General features: G+C 39.0%; 1 protein-coding gene across 1 annotated transcript in view; it reads right to left on the bottom strand.

Moving 5' to 3' along the window:
* ASB15 (ankyrin repeat and SOCS box containing 15) overlaps nucleotides 1-24,708 on the bottom strand; it is a 40,905-nt gene that overhangs the window by 10,195 nt on the left and 6,002 nt on the right. The window contains exons 2-6 of the mRNA XM_082631738.1: nucleotides 10,241-10,419; nucleotides 8,601-8,653; nucleotides 8,383-8,514; nucleotides 7,087-7,245; nucleotides 1,102-1,347 (exon numbers count right to left, since the gene is read on the bottom strand). Coding sequence (XP_082487864.1) covers nucleotides 1,102-1,347; nucleotides 7,087-7,245; nucleotides 8,383-8,514; nucleotides 8,601-8,653; nucleotides 10,241-10,347 — 697 coding nt within the window. The 5' untranslated portion in view covers nucleotides 10,348-10,419. The remainder of the gene's footprint in view (nucleotides 1-1,101; nucleotides 1,348-7,086; nucleotides 7,246-8,382; nucleotides 8,515-8,600; nucleotides 8,654-10,240; nucleotides 10,420-24,708) is intronic.

Here is a 24,708-nt window from a genome sequence, read left to right as displayed (position 1 = left end):
GCTGATTTGATAATTAAATGAAGTTGTATTTGGGGGGCGCCTCAAAAATGTTAGTCTTTTCCCCACAGAGGATAATGTTGTCCTAGCCTTTATTTACAGATGAGGAAACTGAGACCCAGGTGCTTAAGTAACTAGGCGAGAGTCAGACAACGGGTAGGTGGCAGAAACCAGTTTAAGAAGTCAGTATCTTAATTCCTGGTTCCGTTGTTGTTTAAAGCACTTGGAGGTTTCAAAGGAGGACAACATCACACTCTGTTGGGAAGAATTAGGAAAGTCTTCAGGGAGGAGGTGTCTCAGGACATTAACTTTGAATTGTGTTGGAGGGTATTCCAGATGAGGGCAAGGACCCGACCCAAACCCAGAAAGAATGAATGCAAGGTATGTTTGGGAATATTGCTAGGCTATTTAACTGGAGTACAGGATACATATTAGGAGTAGTGAGAGATAAACCTGGAAAAACAATTCAGGATGGTGCAGTGGGGACCTGAGCATGATTCAGTGGGCAGTGGGGAGCCACTGAGGATTTTCTGAATAGTTTATTCTACTGTAGCTGACCTTTAGGGAGAGGAGCTTAGTATACAGTGTGGATTCGCAGATGGAGAGACTGGAAACCAGGAAAATGGTTAGGAACCAATTACACTGGTCCAGGGAAGATGGGAGGATGCAGATGAGAGGGTCTGCCAAGGTGAGAACAGGTGAGAGAGAAGGTTGCTGTAGCACACGGCAACTGACCATATTTGAAACAGAAGGTGATGGGGGAATTAGAGATAAATCTAAGCTCTCAGTCTTGGCTGAGAGAAATTATTAAAAGCGTGAAAGAAGAGGAATTCAATTTAGGAGAAGATGTGTGTGAGACCTTGGTGAGCCATCTATGTAAAAACTGGGAGCAATCTGGGCCAGGCACTCAGATTTGTAGGTCCCCGTGTGTAGGGTTCAAGTGAGTTGTGCAATAAGGGTCTATTGAGGGGGCTATCGAGGGATGGGACAAAAGCTTGATGCCCAGATACATTCAGGAGAGGAAGAGGAGCCAGTGAGAAGTGGAGGAAAGGAGATCCAAGAGGCAGGAGAAAAGTCAGCGACATGCAATTCCTTTCTACGTACCTTTGTGGATCAGGTGTTCCAACACATCACAGTGACCATACTCGGCCGCAACACCTAACGGGGTGACTCCAAATCCGTCTCTTAGGTGGACATTGCCTCTGTGGTTTAGTAGTAGAGCTATTATATCTTTGCGGCCTTGTTTGGCTGCTTCATGCATTGCTGACCATTGCTTGACACAGGGCTGGTCAAGGTTGGCGTGGTGTTTAAGCAGGGCAGACACCATGTCATAGGAGCCCTTTTTTACAGCTTGAAGATGATTTTAGAAAGAATAGTCAATGGTAGGCATATAACATGAATACCTTACATGACATTAAACTAATTACCAGATTTAATATCAAAAGAGATATTAGTGATTTCTTTTCTTGTATTTTTCAAACCGCTTCTATTTCTCATACCAAATTCCTATTGTGGAGTGTTAGCATGCAAGATGATACCGCCTTTCCTTTAAGACCCTGACCTGAGGATGAGTAAGAGTTTCATGGAAAACAGGATGCCTATCACTAAGGAAGCTGTGTGTACTCTTTCTAAACTTCTGTTGCTTCATCAACAAAATGAAAATAACATCAACTTTTGTATAAGTTAAATAAATTAATGTACGTATGTAAAATGCTTAGTATATACTAGGAGCTCAATAAATGATAACCATTATTATTACTATAATTTCATCACTTCTAGGATCATGGAGCCACATGTGTAAATAATGTTTATCAAGTTTTTCTCCCTCTAGAATGAGTTTTTTCCCCACCAAAGCCAGCAGTAAATATTAAATAAACTTCTCTTTCCCATACTCTTATGAGAGGTTAGCAATAGGAATGTTTAGAATCCAGATAGGTCCGTTGTTCTTTTGTATAGGTGAAGTATGTGACAGCTAACGTACTACGTTTTCCAAGGTTCACTAAATCGGATGTCTCTCTCCCTCTCTGTTTTTTTCTAATAGCTGAAATTACACTGTTAAAAGTTTTCCCCCTCTTCGGATTGTTAATGGATTGTCCCAGTTTAGATATAAATACTTCTCAAAGAGGTAACGCATTTTCCTCTTATCAGTCAAGTAAAATCTTAGTAAGAAACAGAGCAGGACGAGTGCTACTCTCTAACACTCATTCATTCGTTCATGCATCCTTTCGTGCAGTTAATACGCACTGGCTAGATGAAAGGCACTGAGTTAGGGACTGTGGACAACAGGAAAAAGACAGACGTAGTTCTCCCTCGTGGAATTTACAGGCTGGGGAAGAAGTCTACACTGTCTTCTGTTTGAAGAGAGACTCAGAGTCTGGGCCTTTGCTGGGAAAGGCAGGAGGACATGTAGGGCCCCATAGAACATCCTGGGCAGCTAGGAGGCAGAATCCAAAAAGGCTCTGAGGCCAAGGGAAAGGGCTCCAAAAGGCATAAAAGGAGGATGAAGACAAACTTGGCCTATTTCATTTGGAGGCAGGCAAGCCATCAGGCAGTGAGATTTCAGTTTTTCTCCTGCTTACTGGCTGAAGCAGAGTCTGCTGACAAATGCCTTTCTCTGAATCACCCACCTGCCACTGGCAGCTCTAATTACAGTGAATTACCTCATCCTAGCTGGTGCTCTTGCAAACATCAGTAAGTTAAACAAACTAAGAGATAATGTGTCCTCATTTATCTTCTTGCTCCTATTCCATTTTTTCTACTTAGAAAAAATGTATTAAAATAATGAACCTCTTCCCTCATGATCTGTTTTCCTTTTGTCTGACTCAGGGAACATGTTGATTAGAGATATTAGTCTTTTGTCAAGAAAATAACAGCATATATAAGCCATATGCGACTTAAAATAATTAAAAAATAATTAAAACTTTGCTTGCAGTTTAATTTTTGGAACTAAGAATACATTTTATTTCTCATAGAAATAATAATCAAAATCATGGGGAACCCCTCCCAAGCTAACCCATGAAGACATTCATAACAAATAATTGGTTAAAATAATGAAAACTAACAAGGTACAGAATTTGTGTAATGTAGCTAAGTAAAATACAAATTAAATAATTTATGAAGTAAAAAATATATTTCATATATATGTATCTTTATATGCTTAGAGGAAAGCAAGCCTCAGTTGAATAGTTAGGGAATTAGAGAATTTTGCATTGGTTATAGGCAGTATTGAACACTTTATAGCTTGCTGGCACTTTTCTTTTTTAAAAAAATTCTTTCATTTTCTTTCTGGATATATGTGTTTTGCTCATATAATTTACTTAATATAGGCAGTGAGTTATCTTCTGACTCATATGACATACCAGTAGAGAAGAGATTTTTTGTTGCAATATCTTGACAAGGATTGGAAGATTGAAAGAGGAGTTGGAGTAAAGAGGATATGTATTGATCTGTGAGAAAGAAAATGTCTGAAGTAAAATTAACCGAATTGTAAACGGCATAATGTTCTCAGAAAATGGAGGGCAGTGGAACTGAGATGTTGTGCCAGACAGTTCCCTTGGCTTCCTCTGTACCCTGGGGCCCACCGGCCAGGATAATCTTGTGGCTATCCTACTGGAGAAAGGCTACACCAGGTTCAGAGGGTTGGGTAGAGAGGGAGTCCAGGAGCAAAAAACAGTTAATAACTGTCAGATCATCACAAATGAGATATCTACACTCAGCAAGTAACTGTATAACATGACTGTAATACATCTAAGTACCATAAGTAAGGGCCCGGTGGCTGATGGGGAAGAAAGGCCCTGGAGGGACCAAAAGTGATTTTTTTTTTCCATCTAAGGAGTATTCCATAAATAAAGACAGAGATAATAGTGACAGGTTAAGACAAATAAAAATGGCATTGTGCATCAAAATTTTTTTTAAAAAACAGCACTTTTTTCTCTTATCTCTCCTTTATATGTTAATGGGCTGTGAGTAGACAAAAGTAGCCCAAAAATTCAAGAAAAAACTGCAAAAGTGACATGGATGATCCATTTTTCTATGAACCTAAGAAGACTTGACATAGATTCCACAACGAATGTCCTGAAGAAGGTAACCCAAGGAGAGTCCCTATTCTCCAGAAATGTGGATGATAGGGACATAAGTGAACACCTCCATAATATTTCCTTCATGAGACTTTGGTTTTATCTTTGATGTTACCAGTTGGTTTTTAAAAATATTATTTCCAAATGTTAATTCTATTTTGACTCTGATAACTCAACAATCAAGTTCCTTTCCCATACTTTAGTTATTGCTAGAGTAGAGAGATCAACAACTGAGACTTTGAAATGCAAATAAATACTTAGTGCTCTGCTGTGGGCATTAAGCAGTAAAGAAAAATTTAAATGAAGCCAAAAGAAAACAAATGAGTGATAATCATAACTTAGTTCTCCCTTAAGAACATGAGTGGATTGAGAATAGCAAGTAGAGAATAATTGTATATTTGCCAAGTGAGATAGTATACAAACTCTGGAAAAGTGTCTCTTTTTTGCAGAAATCAAAGACTATAGAAACACCAACAAGTACATGCAAAGACTCCATGGTATATGCCTTTACAAAAATAATAGATCACACTAATAGTGGTGAAACAACCAGAGGTGATATTCCATTTAGTATCTGTCCCTGCTCAGGAAAAGAGTTCCGTTCATTTATGAAAAGCACCATGTTACTGTGACATAAAGGCTGGTAACATGTATGCAGAGAAAAATCATCTCTTCCTCAGTACTTGTGTTTTCCCTTTTCCTCGAGCAAGAGAAGCTCCCAAGTTTTAGCTGTTCACAGTCTATCCAGGTAGAGACTAAATATCCTGGCTTCCCTGGAACCTAAGTGTGGCTATGTGACAAAATCTGAACAACATGGTATGAACAGAAGTGCTGTGTACAATGTCTAGGTCCTCTTCTTAGAGACCAACATGCTTTCCCAAGGCTGCCTCTTTCCTCCCCCCTGCTGGCTGGAAAAGGTAACATCTGAAAGTCTTGTGTAAAGGAGACCTATCCACCCTGCCAGACCAAGGCCACTCACTTCTGAAATGTTGTGTGAGAGGGGAATGAACTTCTTTCTTTTGAAGTCATTGCCGTTTGTTTGTGTTGTGTGTCTGTGTTTGTTTGTTTTGTTATGGAAGCTTTACCTCTACCCTAACTGTAATCATTAATTTGTCAAGTTTAATCTGAATTTGGGAAGGCTGAAAGCTCTGACACAGGGCAAGAGTAAGTAAGGAATCAGATCAGAATGCGCCCACGCTGTGGTGACACTGTTCATGTAACAATTCTGTCCAGGGGCAAAGGCTTGCCTGTGACTTTTCAGTAAACGCTGGTTGCACTGATGTTGTTGAACTAATGTTGTCAAATGTAAATACTTTACTGATGTTCAACTTGTCTAAGTTTTCTGTTACTGATATTCGGGTTGTTACTGATATTCAGGTTGTTTTAAAATTTTTAGTGATTTTTAGTGTGGACAAGGGCTGTGGTATTGTTTTCTTGCTGTGCCCACAGCTCGTGATGCTTTATTTGCTTCCTCTGTGACTGCTGGTGCACAATCTCAAGGCTTTTCCCTCTCCTCCTGCCACGCCTACACTATTTCATAACGTCTCTCTTCTCCTGAGCATCTACCATGTGGCAAGAGTTTTACATATTTATATTTTTCTCTAATTTTTTATAACAATTCTGCATGGTGGTGTTGTATTTCCATTTTATACTGGAGGAAACTGAAGTCCATGACTACAATCTCACAGCTAGAATTAACATTCACTTAACAATACTGTATTGTATATTTGAAAGTTGCTAAGAGAGTAGATCTTAAAAGTTCTCGGGGTTTCCCTGGTGGCACAGTGGTTAAGAATTTACCTGCCAACGTGGGGGACAAGGGTTCGAGCCCTGGTCCTGGAAGATCCCGCATGTCACGGAGCAACTAAGTCCGTGCACCACAACTACTGAGCCTGTGCTCTAGAGCCCACGAGCCACAACTTCTGAGCCCGAGCACCACAACTACTGAAGCCCGCAAGCCTAGAGCCCGTGCTCCACAGCAAGAAAAGCCACCGCAATGAGAAGCCCATGCACCACAACAAAGAGTAGCCCCCGCTCGCTGCAACTAGAGAAAACCTGTGAGCAACAACGAAGACCCAACGCAGCCAAAAATAAAATAAATTAATTAAAAAAGAAAAAGTTCTCAACACAAGAAAAAACAATGTGTAACTATGTGAAGTGATGTATGTTAACTAAGCCTTTTGTAGTAATCATTTCGTGATATAGACATATATCAAATCATGTTGTATACCTTAAACTAATACCATGTTATATGTCAATTATATCTCAATAAAATGGGGGGGGGGAAATGGGGGGAAAAATAAATCCAAGGATCTCAGGTGCCAAAGCCGAAACTCTTACTCCACACCTATGTCCCTAAGAGAAGGAAAGGTTATCTTTGGTAATTTGTAGTTAATCTCATCTCTCTCTGCTTCTACAAACAGACCTGCTAATTCTTATCTGTCAACAAGCAGCAGGATACACAAGCCTGAGAAGAAGCTGATAGATAATCGACACCTTCAGGCTTACAATCATTCCTGTGTCGTGTCACAGTGGCAACCCCCTAGTGGTGCCCAGTGCTGCACCAATGTGCTCAGAATCTGCTGGATCTCCTGCCTTTCAGTTCTTCTTCCTTGTCCTGCTGTGGACCTGACGTCTCTCTTTGGAATTCCCTTTCTGCTTCTTTATTCAGGCTACAGATCACACATGATCACACATGAAGCTATAACCTTCCTTATAGCTGGACCCTGGTTAGAGAATATTCCTTTAGAATTGGCTCTCCTGGCCTCATAAAACTCCTCATTTGGATCCCCCCTGATTAATTGTTGCTGAAAGAGCTTTCACATTTGACCTCTTTGTGGGATAGAAAAACAAAATCATAGGACAGGTGAGATGGGGGTTAGGGGAAGACCTCAGGGAATGGAAGGAGATGAGGTCACACAACTTTAGCCAATCAATACACAGTGGTTTCCAATAAATACTTATTAAATATTATTTATCTCAAATTATAAAAGTTCTAGAAAGAAAGGTCATTTACCAAGCAGAAGGGGTGTCTCTCCTTTGTCATTTTTGGTGTTTGGACACACTCCTTTCTCTAGTAAAGTTCTTACATTTTCCACCAGACCAGCTTTGACTGCCAAAGTCAAGGGTGTTTCTCCATCAGAGGTCTTGAACTCCCAGAGCGTCTTATAGGATGCTGAGATATGAAAGCATTGTGTAAAGTTAAAAATCTTTTCTTAAAGGATATCATATAGATCAGAATGATGCAATATTATCTACAGTAGATTGAACAAAGTCAACTGATGAAAAAGGGAAGACTAAAAAGAGATATGATTGAAGTCTAGCAAATGACAGTGAGTAGAAGTAGATGAGTGTGGGCTTGCTAATCAAGTTGACAGCTAGCAAACCAACATCTATGTCTCAAGGTGCCTTTTTAAAAAAATGATAATGGGTTGTGAATTCTCATTTCTTAGTAAATTGTAAAACAAATCCCCAATCCTTTGTATTATTATTTAAACTTCATCTGAAATTGCTTTTTATCAAATGAAGTCTGTGAATGTGGGAATGAGAAGTATTTGAATGAATGTATCCAGTCAGAATGTGTCAGAAAAGAAATACCATGCTTAACATCATCTATTTCTGTCTGTCTGACTATCTGTCTACCTGTCTAATTATCTGTTTTTAACATTTTCTTAGCTGGCTGGCTAGCTGGATAGCTAATTATCCAGTGGCTATCATTATCTCCTACAGCAGAATCAGGGAGCAACATTGAAGGTTGAAAAGTAGGGCACTTTCCAATTGTTTTATAAGATGCTGAGATGTGAAAAATGCTATGTTAGAACATCAGAATTATTATTAATATTTAACCTTAGGTAGGCTTACCGCAATAATTATAAATGTTTGCATTATGAAAAAATTAATGTAATATAAGGATAGATATTGTAAGTACTACTTGTTGTACTAAATAATACTCTTTGGGATGCCACTAACTTAAGAGACAATTCAAGATGAAAATTTAAAACTGACTTCTAAAAGCAAAAAGCTTTATATTTAAATAAATTAATTCATGCTGAAGACAAACTTTTAAGTGATAATCACAAACATCTTCCCACCAACCTGTGCCATATTTTTAGGAGGATGCAAAAGCTGAGCCCTGAACCCCACAAAATGTACTGATCTTTGTACTCAGTTTAAAGCATGAGTACTGCCTTTTCCAAACTGCAAATCATCTTTCATTCTAATTTTTCTTTTTGCTTGTTATGTTCATTGGGATTACTCCATAACATCTACATTATGGCTTCAGTTTGGTCAAGGAGACTTTATGTTCTCTTACCATCCAGGACAACCTCAAGTATTTGTCGAATGGGTTGAACAACAGCTTCATGCAATGGAAACCATCCTTTTTCATCAGCTTCATCCAATGCATATTTATATTTCATATACTCCTGGAGCTCAAGAATGTGACCTAAAATAAACCCATGTGCTGATAACAAATCTCTTGGCCAAGTTGAATCTCCAATCCATCCTACTGTAGGTGATACACCCACTTACCTTGCTTTATGGCCTCCACCAGCTTTCTCTTTTGATCACTTAGTGGTACAAATCTACAGAGAAAGACAAACAAGCCATATTTGTATTCATGGTATACTTCAAGGAACCAAAACATTTATTTAGTTTTTGCACATACTTTTAACAATCAAGATCTAAAAGAAATGCACACAACTGATTTTATCTACTTTAAAAACATAAATGTCTACAAGTCAGATAGAGTGTATTTATGATACATTGGACCTAAGAACACTAGTGACGATGGAGAAACAGAAGATTATAACATCGTCTCTGAAATTAGTTGTAGGCAATGAGAAAGGAGTAAACAATTGGAGTCAGAGTCAGAAGAGCTGGGTTCAGGTTTTGTGATTTTGTGATCCCGGGGAGGCCAGTAGCCTCTCTGGATGGTGGTTCCTACATTGGTAGAATGAGGGGATTAAGTAGGAACATCTCTAAGGCTTCTCCCAACTTTAAAAACACTATGCTCAATAAAGGTTTGTTGCTTTGAACTTAATAATTGCTAATTAATGATGGCTTACTTGGGAGTGTATGCTCTACACTGCATGTTAGAGTCTTTAAGCAACTGATCCACAAGTGAAAAATAGGCTGAGCATTTACAGAAAAAACTCCCAATTACTGGCCCAGCAGGTCATTGTCAACCCTCCAGGAAGTTCTCTGGTGTGTGTGTTTATTCAGAGGCAATAAGGTATTTCATAAGAAATTGATTTAACTCTATTAAAGCAGAAGCATCCACTGGTATTCTTGGACTGTAAATGCCTTCCTGGGAACTCTGAAGTTTTAAAATCTGTTGCAGATGAGGGAAAAATTAACAAGACCAGAAATTTAAATGTAATATGTCCATTTTTTAAAAGCTCAAAAGCAATAATTTTATAGCACTGAATCTTTTCAAAAGCACTTCAAAATGTCAGAATACAGGATTCTAAATACTATAATAGAATGTAAAGGTAAACTAAAGTTTGTTTTTATCAGAAGTATAATGTATGCTATTCAAGACAAAAATTTACTTTGGCAGTTTTAGACTCTATAACTCTTGCCAACACAAAACACCAATTTTATGTGAAATTTGTTAACTGCTGTCACTTGAATAGTAGATAATTAAGTAGGCTCTGGTTTATATATACTTTGTCATATATAATAAAATCGCTCAACTATTTTCCCATTCATTAAACTTACAGGCTAGGTGAGTTAGCATTATTCTTCATATTTTAAAGGTGCAACATGGAATCCATTTCTTATAAAGGCTGCCTGAGTCAGTTGCAGAACAGATTCTGTATACTTAGCTATACGTTAGTCATATAAACAATGCTTGCAAATTTGTTCACGTTATTTATTGTCCTGTTTGATTCCATAGGAATTTAGGAAATAGGCAATCGTATACAACCAAATTCAACTGGGAATTTCCCATCTAGGTAATCTCCATATTCCACAGGAGACGGGGATTTGTAGAAGATCAAATAGCTAAACCTGTGCACAGTAGCTCTTGTACAGTATTTAATTCCTTGCCAGAAAAGAAAGGGAAGCATTTTCCTGGAGGAGGGCTCAGGAAATATCAATCATTTCATTTTACAACAAAATGAAGGCCATGAAAAAGTTTGGGTGAGGATAGTCAATTTGAATGTTACCTTTCAGGATAAAATACAGTCTTGCTGGCTTCAATGGATTCTTGAATACTGAGCTGAACATCATAACTTGTAAGATGATCTTCATCGGGGTCATCATTAGCATCCATGACTGAATATAATTTTGAAAGAGGCAAATTCTTATTATCAGCAAATGCCTCAGAACCACATGTAGAGTTTACCTGAAAGACGCAAAATGAAAAATTTAAGTGCATTCACTTTTCCTCATTTAACAAACACAATGCAGTTAATAGTTTAATCCATATTGTATATATAACACCCATTCTAACTTTTGAAACCTTAATTACCTGCCTTTTGGGTGTCTACATTTTCTAATTTTTGACTTTCTTTTGAGTAATGACTCTAGTTGGGCTTCCAAGAATTCCTTTTTCCACACTTCTGACTTATACTAGTTTGGCCCATGTTTTTTCTCAAGACATTGTTCTACACAGCACATTAGAAGTTCAAAACTCTGAGAAGACAGACAGGGGTAGGAATAAAGAACAGTGAGCCTTTCACATTCTTTATTTTTTCTTTATTCTCTGTCTGTTGTGTGTGGGTTTTTTTTTTTTTTTTTTGCTGATTTAGTCCTTTCTTCACACCCATGGTTGGAGTTGGCTGCCTTGAATTGCAGTTATTTCTGTATTTGTGTTCAACTCCTTCTACCAAAATCTACGTTCTTTGAGGTGAAGGGCTCTACCTCACTTATCTCTGCATTGCCTGCAACTCTAAAAGGTGCCTGGCATGGGGAAGCTTCCCAATGAACAACTGTTGAATTAAAGTTGGAGAGAACAGGACGTCACAAATGTAGTGACTTAGCCCTGCCCTCAGGAAATTTGATAGAGCAAGTGGAGAAGACACGAAGGAAACTTCAAATAGAAGGAACGGAGAACTTTTAAGCACTGTTCTTCTTGAGAAAAGACTGTCTAGTCTCACAATGAAGTGAACAGCTTTCAGAAGTCCAGAACTTTAAAATAAATCAGGAGAGCATTAACCTGACAAAAACAGCCTTAGGCACTTGGAGGACTTCTTTACTGACCAGTTTAGATGGGTTTGATAGACCACATGGCTCTCTGAGCGCTCTAGGAAATCCACCTTTATGGACTTGTGCTACATGCATTCCTGGCCATGGAAAGATCCTTTCTCACACCTTGACAGAAGGGCATCCTTTTTTTTTTTTTTTTTTTTTTTTTTTTTGCGGTACGCGGGACTCTCACTGTTGAGGCCTCTCCCGTTGTGGAGCACAGGCTCCGGACACGCAGGCTCAGCGGCCATGGCTCACGGGCCCAGCCGTTCCGCGGCATGTGGGATCTTCCCGGACCGGGGCACAAACCCGTGTCTCCTGCATCGGTAGGCGGACTCTCAACCACTGCTCCACCAGGGAAGCCCAGAAAGACATCCTTAATGCAGTTAGGGAGGCTGGAACTGCTAATCTAAGGACGGGTATGGTAAGGACCAGCTTTATTAAGTGAGGCTTAATTGTGGGATCTGTTAAACAATAAGCAGAGTTAAAATGGACTCCTGCTTTTGAAGAAAAGAGTCAAAAACAGAGAGGCTTCTGGACTGACTTACGTCATTTATTGATGGCTAGTTCAGTTCTCCCTAATCCACTTGTTTCAACCAAATCAGAGCCACCATGAACGGTTGTGCAGGATGTGTGCTACACAAGTGTTCCTGGTTGACGAAATCCAGCCAAATCTCCCCTACTCGAGTTGTGCACGCTGGCAGGGTGCTTCCCCGAGGAAGCAGCATCTTTTCTTCATCTGCACCAAAGCACTTATAGCCTGTAGGATTCCTGAACTCAGCTGAAAGTTTTTTAACACCAGAAAGTTAAACAAAAAGAGGCTGGATTATTTAGTGTTTTGGATAATAAATGAGGAGAGATAGACATGACACCTTTTACCATCCAGTCTTCCAATCTTTTCCCAAAGTGGAAGGGCCTCAGGATTTGGTTACTCTCCTTCAGAAAGAAAGCCATGGTATCTCAGCAACCTCAAAAGTCTGACACGTACCCGAGGGACCTTATTCACCAAATAGACTCAAGTGGTATTTTAAAAAATCTATTGTTTCTCTGTTCATTGTCTACCTTCTCCGAGAACGTAACCCAATAAGAGCAGAGAATTAGTCTACTTTCAGAGCCAAGAGAAGCACCATCTTAAGGTATGTGGACTATAAATGAGTGTTGAATGAATGAATGAATGAATGAGCTAATAAGTGAACCTAACATAATCTAGGTTCTGCTTTATTCTTAGAGTTGACCATTTTCCTCAAGTATGGAATCTTTCTTCTAACTAAATGAATCTGATTTCCCACTCTGTGTCTGGCTTCATTTTTCTCCCATCTGTGCTTTTACATCTTATTCCTCTTCATTCACAAGGCCCTCCCAGCTGTTCCAACTCATGGTCCCCATGGCCTCAAGCCCGGCTCCAGCCATTCCTCCTTTGGAAGGAAGCCCTTGCTGAAATTCTTCAGCTCCTCTCTGGACCTCTTCATCCATGAATATCTCCTCTTATGTAGTATTTTTCCAACATCTGGATTTACACTCATTTTGTATTAGCTTTGCAAGTTCTTCACGTTTTCATGCTTTGTATTCTCACTTGGACTATTAGTTTTCTGAGGGGAAAAAAAACCCCTTACTTTCTTTGTCCTTTATATCTTTTCTCTCTAATTCCACTCTTAATCAACTATAGGAAAGTACCATTCTCAGTGATCACTGGAAAAAAGTTGTTGACTCATTACTGGCAGACAAGTCCTGAGTCCCTTCTGGAAGCATGATTAGATGATGAAGGTAGCAGTGTGGCATCGCCCGTCGGCTTTCTCACTAATGTCACTGTGGAGATGAGGAGATTGCATGGCTCTGGGATTAGTAATGGGATCCAGAGACTTTAGCCTAGTTAAATCACCAGCTTAACTCTAAATCTGTTTGAAATTTGGGCTTCCAGTACGTGAGACACCACAGACTCCTTAGAGAACTGAGTTGCTCTGTGGAAAGCTTTTTTTTTTTTTAATGTCCTTTTAACTACCATCCAGAAGGATGTTATCTAAGACTCTTAACTATTTTGTACCCCTAACAACAGCAGGATCTAAATGGTGAGGAAAGTCTTGTTACTACATGGAACATCCCCTATCTAAAATAAACTGTCTCCAAAATTTTTCTGAAACCTTGGGATGAACTGAAGACCTGCGTGCAGGTACCCTAAGTTGTCAGACAGACAATCAAGGGAGCATCATTGGAACAGAACCAGAGACATCAAGATGCATTGAGAAGGGCAAAAGGAGATATATCTGTCTACTGCCAGCCTTTATTTAAAATTATTTAAATAAAGCACCAACCAGGAGTCTGAGGAAAGGCCAAATAATATTTTGACATCTTTTAAGACCTATTCACAAAAACCCCACTTCTCAGTCAAGATAATTACTTGACCTTTTCTAGATAATCAATTGACTTTTCTAGATAATCATTTGTCAATCTTTTTCTGGATAAGCCCATTAGTGAGATTTATTTATTCTCCATAAGTAGCTGATTTACAAAATAATTGGGACTATCATTGGAATGTTAGCCTTTTCAGTTCAGGCACTGGTTAACTTTGTTTAGAGTCAGGAACACGTTTGATGAAAGCAATGGATTCTCTCTCCGGAGGGATGCATGCCCACTCAAAATTCTGCATAAAATTTTAGGGAATTCATGGATCCTCTGAAGCCCTTTCATGTACCCCAGGAAAAGAACCACTAAATTAAGGATTTCCAAATGCTAAATGTATTATTCAGATATCAAGAATTTTTAGTTTACTGTCAGGTGGGCTGAGTAAAATCCTAGAGTAAGATAGTGGGAAAAGGATTTGGTTATCCTGTAAGTTTTAGAATAACTTTGGTAATAATAAAAATGGTGATCATGACAATAGCCGTAAGTTATTGAGTGCTTGCTTTGTTTCAAGCACCATGCAAAGCACTTTGCGTACACTGCCTTGCTTTAAATCCTCCAATTCTACTTTGTAGGTATTAGAGATTTATTGTGCATAAGTGGAAACTTAGGCTTCAAGGGGTTGAGAGACCCACCCAATGTCACAGAGCTGCTAAGTAGGATCTGGATAGAGTACAGTAACTTCATTTTTAATGTCTTTCCAAAGCTGCAGGGAAACAACCCACAGTCTGTTGTACTTAAAAGAAAACATTCTGATCTTGCTCCTAACAGTCAGCTCTTGATGACAATAACTTCCAAAAATAAAAAATAGCTTCCAGGGACACATCAATCTTTATCGTCAGCTCTGTGCAATAAAGATTTGTGTTGCTTACGGTGGTCTGAGGTATCATAAACTTGTTTTTATTCTATACTTTTTGTCTTGGAATCTAAACATTACTGCCTAAAAAATTGGATCAACATTCCAGTTTGTGCCTGACTGAAGTGGCCAAGGGGCTGGGACGATGTTGCAGGTATGTTGCAGGGGTGAACATGGGTATGTGATGCCTCTTGGCACTGAATTCTCTAAACTCCCCTCAATCCACAATCCAGGCTGCCACAATACTGTTGATAAGTTTGTGAGGCCCCTCAGACCTTCCCTTGACACCTGGGAGCTCCTAAAGTGTGGGGCCAAGGTCCTCCTTCTCCCTGGACCAGGGCCAGCATAACTTTGTTCCCCGTGAATTGCTTGGTTGGCTTGCTTCCAATTACATCCAAGTCTGTTTACATCACTCACTCACATGCTCTGTCTTAGGCATAAAAAATTGAAACCATCTCTGTGGGCTCTAAACGGGGCTGGTCTTAATAGTTCCCGGAGTGGACAGGCGCTTCCATGATGCAAGGAAGGACTTTGTGTTCATAAATATCACCCTACCTCAGCACCTGGCACATCAGTGTAATTCTGTTACATCAGTGAGAGAGTCTGTCCTTTGGGGCTTATTGTTCCATCTTCCAGTGTCCCTTTTAAAATGCCAGTAACACCATACTGGCCCCCCATGTAGGACCAGGATCTCTTGGAATATTTGCTGAGGGTGGCATAGGGTGGGGAAGACGGTAGAGTGTCTAAGACTGAATCTAGTGGAAGGTGACAGGAGGGGATAAGAAAACGGCAATACAGTAAAATTTGGTGTTTGGCGGCTGGGCCCGTGAGCCATGGCCGCTGAGCCTGCGCATCCGGAGCCTGTGCTCCTCAACGGGAGAGGCCACAACAGTGAGAGGCCCGCGTACTGCAAAAAAAAAAAATTAGTGATAAAACCTGTCATATCTCTAGTTTCATATTACAAAATTAGACATTTTTACTCTCTCCTATTGATTTCCAAGGCAATTTCAATTGTGACAGAGACGGCTGAAGACGTATGCTAGTTTTTGAAAATGACACTCACATAGAATAGGAAGGAGCTTTAGGTTCACAATTATGTGGATTTCTAGGGGAATATAAACAAGAGAATGGAAAAGAATAGAGCAGACATGGCCCGTGAAAAGGCAAATTATTCACAGACATGCCCTTACCACAAGCTGGTATGATGACATGATTCTTTTAAAGACTTATCCTTTTGTCTGTAATTCTAAATGTAGGAACCTATCATATAGAAATTCAGAGATGTGGAAAAAGATTTGTATGTGAAAATGTTCACCTCTGCTGTATGTAAACTGCCAAAACATTAGAAACACTATCAAATGTCCAACAAGAGGGAATTTGTAGAAGATATTATTGTGCACCCAAGCTATGGAAAACTATATAGTTATTAAAATTCATATCCTTGAAGAATATTTAATGCCATAGGTAAGTGTAATATACGAGAATGAGGTTCATTTAATTAGATATGACCAGACACTTTGAGGGAACTAAGATTGATTTTATAGAGCCAAAGGTTACAAAGTCTTCCAGAAAACTGGCCTGGTATCTGGTTCACAGACTGAGCCTTACAGGTGGTGAGATAGGTCACTTCCTGGCAGGCCAGACCTTGGTGACATTGAGAAGAGAGGAAAGTACCCACATTTATGGTAAAGCAGGTGAACCCTGGTGGAGAGAGTGTCTTGGCTTGGGAAGGAGCAGAAATATAAAGACTGATCTGTTTACCTGATCCAAGCAAAGGCTTCCTTACCTACGTTATTGTGTCTGTCTGCATGAGACCAAATTTATTTTCCACTAATTAGTGAGTGGCAGCTCCTGAGGAAATGAAGCCCATTATAGATTATAAAATAGCTGTCTTTTATTTACACAGTTGAATTGTAGGGTGAGTAAAAAAGATCTGAGTACATTAATTATCTACAATAACAATAAAAATTAACTATCTCTAGACCTTAATAAAAAGTATTGTTCATATACATATGTTTATGTGTATTTGTACATATGTACATATACAAATACATATATACATATACAAATACATATATAGATATACGTATATTCTCCCTCTAAAAATATTTGTTCCTGAAATATTTGTTTCATCTGAACAGGGCAGAAGTTCCTGTTTGGCGCTTGTCAAATCTTTTTCCATTAAAAACTCAATAACGAGCCATTGTATTTCTTCATACATTATTCTGAAATTATATACAGGCCACTGATTTTTTTCTGCTGGAGACAGTAGTTGAATTTGCCCTCCCAGCTTAGCTGTCTTATTAACTGTGTCTGACGTGTTGCAAGTAGTCAACAAACGTTACCTGTTATTATTCTGTGACTGAACCCCTCTGGAATGGGGAAGTAGAAGTCTAGGGATTGTCTGTTGGTTTTAGCTCTAGTCCTCACTTTTGAACAGGTATGCTGACACACTCCTTATTTCCTTCTCCTTCCTTTTCTCTAGAATCACCTGATTTCAGAGTTGAAGAGCATTAGGTAGCCCCACTTGTAAATTCCATTTCCAAGATGCCCAACAAGTAATTATCCAGCTTCAGCTTGAACAGCAAAGTGACAGGAAGTTTACTATATCCCACTCAGCCCTTCATCTTTGGCCAGCTTTAACAATTAGGAAGTACCTTTAAGTTGAATCCATCTCCTCGAATAAGTATTCTATAATCCTAGTTCTAGTCCTCAGGACCATGTTGAGAAAATGTGCCCCTCTGCCACATGAGAGCCCTTTAAACATCTCTCAGGAAGGCTGTCAGGTCTCCACTGAGGCTTCTCCGCCCAGACCTGGACAACTGTTCTTCCTATGATGTGAGTTCACCTTCCTCCACCATGTTGATTGCTTTCTTGTAAATACACTCATTTATCCATCTCTTTCTAAAAGTGGCTCTGGACCATGGGCTCTGATGGCAGTACGACAGCTGTAGTCAGACCAACACAACAGTAAGCAGGTGTGACCACCTCCCTTTTGCTAGACACTGAAGATCTGTTAATTTAGCCCAAGTTCAGATGAATTTGGGGCTATTATATTTACAGAATTGATTTGGACTTCTGTTGCCCTAAATTCTACAAGTCATATTTCCCCCCCCCCCACATTATTGCTGTACAATTCTGTGTAGGACTCTTTATTTAATCCTATTGTGTTCCTTTCTTTCTTTTAGATTTAAATTTTATTTCAGTCTGCTAAGAGATAATGCATTTTCTATCACTCCAAATATTGTTCTATTTGCATGTCTTCTATATGTCTACCTGCTCCATTAATAATGCAAATGTTGAACAGAAATTGGCGCAGGACAGAGGCCTTCAGGTTGACATTGATCTATTATTTAGCGCCCTTCAAGAAAAGCTGTTTATCCAGTTACAAATCCTCCCAAAGACACCACCATCTACTATGAATGTCTCCTTTATGATAACAAGATGGTCGTCAAGAGATACTGTCAAATATCTTGTTGAAATACAGATGCATAGTATCTACTACATTCCTCTTCTCTACTAAGTCAAAAAGACAAAGGAGAGTTGACTCACCATTTCTCAGTAATTATTATTATTTTTCCTGAGGATTTTCGGACCATCCTATTCGTTCATTCAAAAATATGTATTCAGTGTCTGCTATACTCCAGGCACATTGCTAGACACAAGGCAATAGGATCCATGCACCAAGGAGTTTACTGCCTTTAAATAATGCATTCTAGACTTTTCCCCAGAAACACACCAATAACTCCCCTCCCTTCAAATGTTTAGCAGAGAGTCAAGCACACAGCAGGTCCTCAATAAATATTTGTCTTATTGAATTTAATACTTATTATAAGCAATATCTATTAAGTGCCTACCTGTGACATGCATTAAGCTAAGTATGTTAAATATTTTATGTCATGTAATTTCTATGACACACTTCCCCCCCATTTTACAGATGAGGAAAGAGAGGAACACAATGGTTAGGTAATTTGTCCAAGCCTGTACATCTAGTGAGTGGCAGAGATGTAGATACAAACCCAGTCATTTGACATTAGAGGTCACACAGCTTGACCGCTGTACTGTAACTCATGACTCAGCTACTCTGATGGAATTAATACAAAAGTGTCTCATTTTATAATCCAAATATTCATAAGCCTCAGAAAAAAATTTTTAAAAGAGTTTAAGCAAATAACTAGCAAACCTATCAAACAACTCTAGTGGAAATATAAATATTTTAGGTAGATTTTCGTTTCAAAACAAGGTATTCCCATAAAAACAACAAAGTGTAGAATTATGATATTTTATGACAATAATATAATGTTCTCAGCACAAAGCAGTGTTAGGACTTCCTCATCCACATTACTGCTATTTCATAGAAATCATTTCATTTTAGATGTAGAATGTTCCTTAGAAGTCATCTATTCATTTAAGAGCCAGATAGGTGATGGTCTCAAATAAATTCTAAGGACTTTCCAGCCTCGAGACTCTATGATTTAATTTCCAGAAGCAAATTTCCAATTCTACTGAGATCCTTTTTTTTCCATCTGACTTAAAAGAATTGAAAGGAATTCTTTCAATCTGAATATTAAGCATCCATCTTTTGTTTAAAGTGATTTAAAAACACCTTGATAAAAATTTAATTATTCACAAAGATCGTTTGTTTTCTCAGAAACCAGGACTAGCTAAGACATTCCATAGTGTCTATGCTGACACTTTCTATGAGCATATTCATTCTTGATCTGTTTTTCTCATGATACTATTTTTTATTAAGCTTAATAACTATGCAATTGAGTTAATATTCTGTAAACGAATGAAACAACTCTGGCTTTATTCTGTAATTAAAAAGGCCCTAGACAGGTGATCAATGGTAAAGAAAGTAATGAGACGCTATCACAATATGTGTTTCCATCTCTTCATAATATTCCCAATACTAGACTACTGAAGCTAGTTGGTGAGGAACAGGTAAAATATTTCATAATCTCTCACCTTTTGGAATCATCTTGTCATTCTTATCCAGGACCTTGCCTTCCTAAATCAGAGGAAGTGTCTTGGAGCCAATGTGTTCCTCTGTGTATCTAAAATTAAGTACCCAGTTGGTGGCTAAATTAAGATCTGACCTTGTACAACTGAAATATGAACGATTCCTGGCACATAGTAAAGTGAGATTTCTCTGGACCCTCATCACAAGAAACACATGGCCACAGAGGTATAATAAGATTATCTGGGTCCTGATTGGTTCAAAGAGCTCTCATGAAAACAAATGATCTGCCAACCCAGCTGCTATGAGGGTCTTTGCTGAAGGAACAAAGAAAAACCACTTAAGTAGAATTTAAAAATATTTTAAAATCAGTTGTTCAAGAGACAAATCTGTGGGTCTCTGCATCTGCAGATCCAAATCCACTTTTAGTCAATTCTAACACACACTCTTTCTCATTCTTCGTCTTTTAGACTCATGTCAAATCTCATTAAATACGATCTTTTTGTTGTAGGAATTTACTGTTTTTCATTTGATTTGCATTTCATACCTGCCAGCCTGATACACAGATGGGGATATGACATTCAGTGATATCTAATCTGATCAAGACTTTTTAGGTCAAGTTATAAAACATAGAGTCTAAAGTGAGCAGCAGAGGTAAAGCAAGCAGAAAATTAGTATTTTAATTGGGAAGGGTGGTTTGTTTTCTTTTAAAACATAAAGTTTAGTGTCTTACTGATTTTCTAATGAAAATAATCTGCCTTAAGTTTGTTTTGACATGGGTATCCCCGGATTAACTCGGCCACTGTCAGCATTCACAAAGCCATCTGGCTTCCATCCCCACCGCTCCCTTAAAATAACTCTTCTCAAGGGTCTCACTGACCTCCTAGTGTCTAGGTTGATGGACACTTTTCATTTCTTATTTTTCAGGCCCTCTGTTGGATTTGCTGCTATTGATCCCTCCCTTTTTTCCTCTCTACTCTCTAGGCTTCATGGAGTACTATATGATTTTATTTTTCTTCTTATCTCTCTGATTCATTCTCTGTACTTAGTGTTAATGAATAAACACATGGGTTGTAGTGAATTTACCAGTTTTATTTCAAAATGTGGAAACCATAAATGTGAATTCAGAGGTTCTACCTCCTCTTTGTGGTAAAAGAGGCTGTATTTTTGTCATCCTTGGAGCAACCCCCAAGAAATATTTTGTATTTATACCACCATTAACTGTGTCTTGAAATAGTTAAGGTTGAAGGCTAGAACATTGTGCACATTTTATAATTATTAATCTGATTTGGAATTTTTCAATAAAGAATTCTTATTAAAGCAAGCAACATTGTGAAAGTAATTTTTATAGCTTTGTAACTTATAATATTAAAAATTCATATGAAGGTTTAGAGTATAATTCAATTTATGAAAAAAACCTATACCCGACATTTAAAAATGTAGTTTGGTATATTTCAGGGACATTTCTGCTCTTATGTGAATCAATTTATGCCTGTTTTGTCCATTTATATAATAGTTATTATAGATCTACTTATATCATAAAATATTTAAAATAATAGAAAGAACAAAAAAGAGAAACAGTGTGGTAAATAAATGAAAATATGCTACTGATGACATAGACCTATGAACAAGTCTTGCTTCACCACTTACTCTCTCTGTCACCTTAGATTTGCTATTTAAAATTTCTGAGACTCAGTTTATTCATGTGTAATATGGGAGTAATAATAATCATAACCGTAATAAAAATAATAATAATACAATGACCATGGCACTCACCATTTTAATGAGATCTATTCCTCAAGTAGCTAATCATCTATACATACACAGTAAAGCAGGCTTTGAGTAATTCAAACATTTAAGAGAATGACCTATTCATAATGCTAATAATCACTTCCACATTTGTCTGTTTTGGAAACTGGCTTTTCCTGTTGGTTTTCTCAAATGGAAACAAAGTGAATTGGATTTTTGAACAGTGTACCCGTGGTTTATAGGTGAGGGTGAGTTTCAGTGAGGATGTGATCAAGCAGTGAACGACTACTGAATACTACCGCTGTTCTGAGGAAGGTACATATAACGTTACCGACATCCAAATAGGTGTCCCTTCTATATATATATATATAGCAAGAAGTGCATGTCCTGTGTCAAGTTGATAATTTTAGCAACTGATACGAGGAGCCTTAGGTTGAAATGGTTGCAGCACATTGTTAAAGGGACTGTCCCTGGAACCACCCACTTTTATTTTGGGAACAGGAGACTTGGGCAGCACTGTACGTGAACTTCCAGGGAGCCATGCGGCTTCCCAGTCTTCACATTTAAGGCACCCACTGCCACCACACTTCTCACCTGCCCACAGGTACTCTGTGTTCCTGAAAACAGGTATGGGGCTTACAGGCCTTTGACTGAGAATTTAAAATATAGCTCTTTGGGCTTCCCTGGTGGCGCAGTGGTTGAGAGTCCGCCTGCCGATGCAGGGGACACGGGTTCGTGCCCCGGTCTGGGAAGATCCCACATGCCGCGGAGCGGCTGGGCCCGTGAGCCATGGCCGCTGAGCCTGCGCATCCGGAGCCTGTGCTCCGCAACGGGAGAAGCCACAACAGTGAGAGGCCCACGTACCACAAAAAAAAAAAAAAAAAAAAAAGCCATGAGGCTAGATGAGCTCACCAAATGAAAACACAAAGACATAAAAATAAAGGCATTCAAGGGATGAGCCCTGTGACTAACCAAAGACACAAGACAGAATGCAAGCTAAGGAAAGAAAAACATTTGCAGCAGGAGAGAGCAATCAACTGTATCAAATTCGGTGGCTAGGTTAACTAAGATGAAGACAAAGAACTGACCATGGGACTTAGCAACCTTTCAGTTTGTCTTCTATTCCAGAATCATCTCACTAACTGTCCAGGCTTCATTTCAGAGATTTCCCATCTTTCTCCCCCTCTGCCCTGCTTCTCAGTATGGAGAAGAAAGACACAGTGTTCTTATGTTTAGGGGCTCATAAGATGCACATACAATGCCCCTAAATTTAGGAACGTTACTTCCTTTTCCTACTCCTTTTCTCTCTGAAAAAAATCTCTCTCAGCTCATTTTTATCTCATTTTATGAAAAAGGGCCATTAATATAAAAATCAGTTCTTTTAAAGTTTATATTAGCAACTATCTGAGAATAAAAATAATGTCATATAACAGAAATTTAAGTAGAATTGAAAACTGTTGTATTATAATTCCTTAGAAGGAGGAGCAAGTGCTCCAGGTGGAGGGCAGGACTGCAGCGTGATGACCGCGGTCCGAGAGGACTTCGGGGGCTGCTTAGAATTTTGCTGTGCTTAATAGTCCTCACTTCCAGCTTGTCCTTAGAGCTCACTTCCCATGATATCGCCTCCTGTGACATAAGATCATCAGAAAGGGAAGTGTCGAGATACTTTGAAATGGGTCAGTCTCACCTCTCGGGATCCTCTTTCTCAGCTGAAATATTGAAATTAGGCCTGGAACTATACGAACTTGAATTTCTCTTTTAATTTTAAGAATCTATAATGCTATCATTTTATCTTCGATAGCCTGAACGTTTTACTTTTTTTTTTTTTTTTTTTCGGTACGTGGGCCTCTCACTGTTGTGGCCTCTCCCGCTGCGGAGCACAGGCTCTGGACGCGCAGGCTCAGCGGCCATGGCTCACGGGCCCAGCCTCTCCGCGGCATGTGGGATCTTCCCGGACCGGGGCACGAACCCGTGTCCCCTGCATCGGCAGACGGACTCTCAACCACTGCGCCACCAGGGAAGCCCAGTAATGACTTTTTAAATGACAGGTTAATTCTTTTGGGTCCTAGCCATTCCTGGACTGGTTTTTTTTCCTGCTGTCTACATGTATCTGGGACTTTTTAGACCAAACTCCTTTATGCTGTACTGCTTATTAGGTTTCTTAGCAAAGGAATTTGCCAGAGCATCTAAAAGAAATAAAGTTCTTCATCCGGTCAATGGTATAAGGTTACCAAGATTGCCATTAACATCTGTCTCTTTATCACCACCTCCTGGCGAACTTACCACATGGCTTATGAAGTCAACTTAACTGGCTTTCTATGGGGAACAAAGGTAATTTTGGATACTTTATACCCCTATATTACAGGATTCAGTTGTAATGGAGAAAGGCCAAGTTGCCTGAGTGTATAATCTCCCTGAGACTATTTTTTACTACAGTATATATGTGTTATATAATATTACATATGGGAAATAAAGGAGCTCTTGAGAATTAAAGCTATGTTGACCATGAAATTTAGATAAAAGTTTCCAAAAAGTTTTAAAGCATGTGGATTCATATTCAGGACCCTAAAAGAATATTAAAAGGAGGTTTGAAATTTATAAACTAAAAGATATTTTTAAAACTCCACTGTGATACCTTTGTAATAATTTCTATAGTTTTAATGAGAAGTTTTGGAGGCCCCTGACAATTTTCTTTCTTTTTTGTCACCATTCTGGTTTTCATGTCCATTTCTCCTTGTGTCAGTCCCTAGTGTAAGCAGCTCTTTAAATTTATTCTTTCATTACTCTCTGAGAGTCTTTCTCAATGCTCCCAGTAAAACATGACTTTTTTCCCAGTTTGCTTTCCTCTGTGGGACTCTTCAGAGTAAGTGGGCTTTGATGCATTTGAGGGTGGAAGGGAAAAGCAACTAGAACAACCTAACGGTATTTGGCTTTATAATTATTTTAAAAAAGGATCCCCTCCAATCAATTTTTTCTTTTTGGTCCTGAAATTACCCAAGCACCTTAGGCTCCCATGCATCTTAATATAGGGAGCCCTATCTTTGAGGAGGTAGGAAGTAGAATATCCATTGGGTACTGGTAGCTGCTTTAGCCAAAGATCTTTGCTTCACTTTGTGTGAGGGTGTTAAATATTGGGTCTGATGACTTCCAATATTCCTTTTTTAAACCCTCATTTTTTAGTTTTTCTATTTTATTTCTCTAGTCTATAATTTGGCTAATATTTATCCATTTAAACTTTTTTTTTTTTTTTTTTTGCTGTACGCGGGCCTCTCACTGCTGTGGCCTCTCCCGTTGCGGAGCACAGGCTCCGGACACACAGGCTCCGCGGCCATGGCTCGCGGGCCCAGCCGCTCCGCGGCATGTGGGATCCTCCGGGACCGGGGCACGAACCCGTGTCCCCTGCATCGGCAGGCGGACTCTCAACCACTGCGCCACCAGGGAAGCCCTCCATTTAAACTTTTGAAACTCATTCTTTTTCTTAAAAA

This window comes from Mesoplodon mirus (assembly GCF_964341445.2).
Source record: "Mesoplodon mirus genome assembly, chromosome: 9".
Lineage (NCBI taxonomy): Eukaryota > Metazoa > Chordata > Mammalia > Artiodactyla > Ziphiidae > Mesoplodon > Mesoplodon mirus.
Note: the sequence above shows the minus strand (reverse complement) of the source record. Positions and strands in the feature narration are given on the sequence as shown.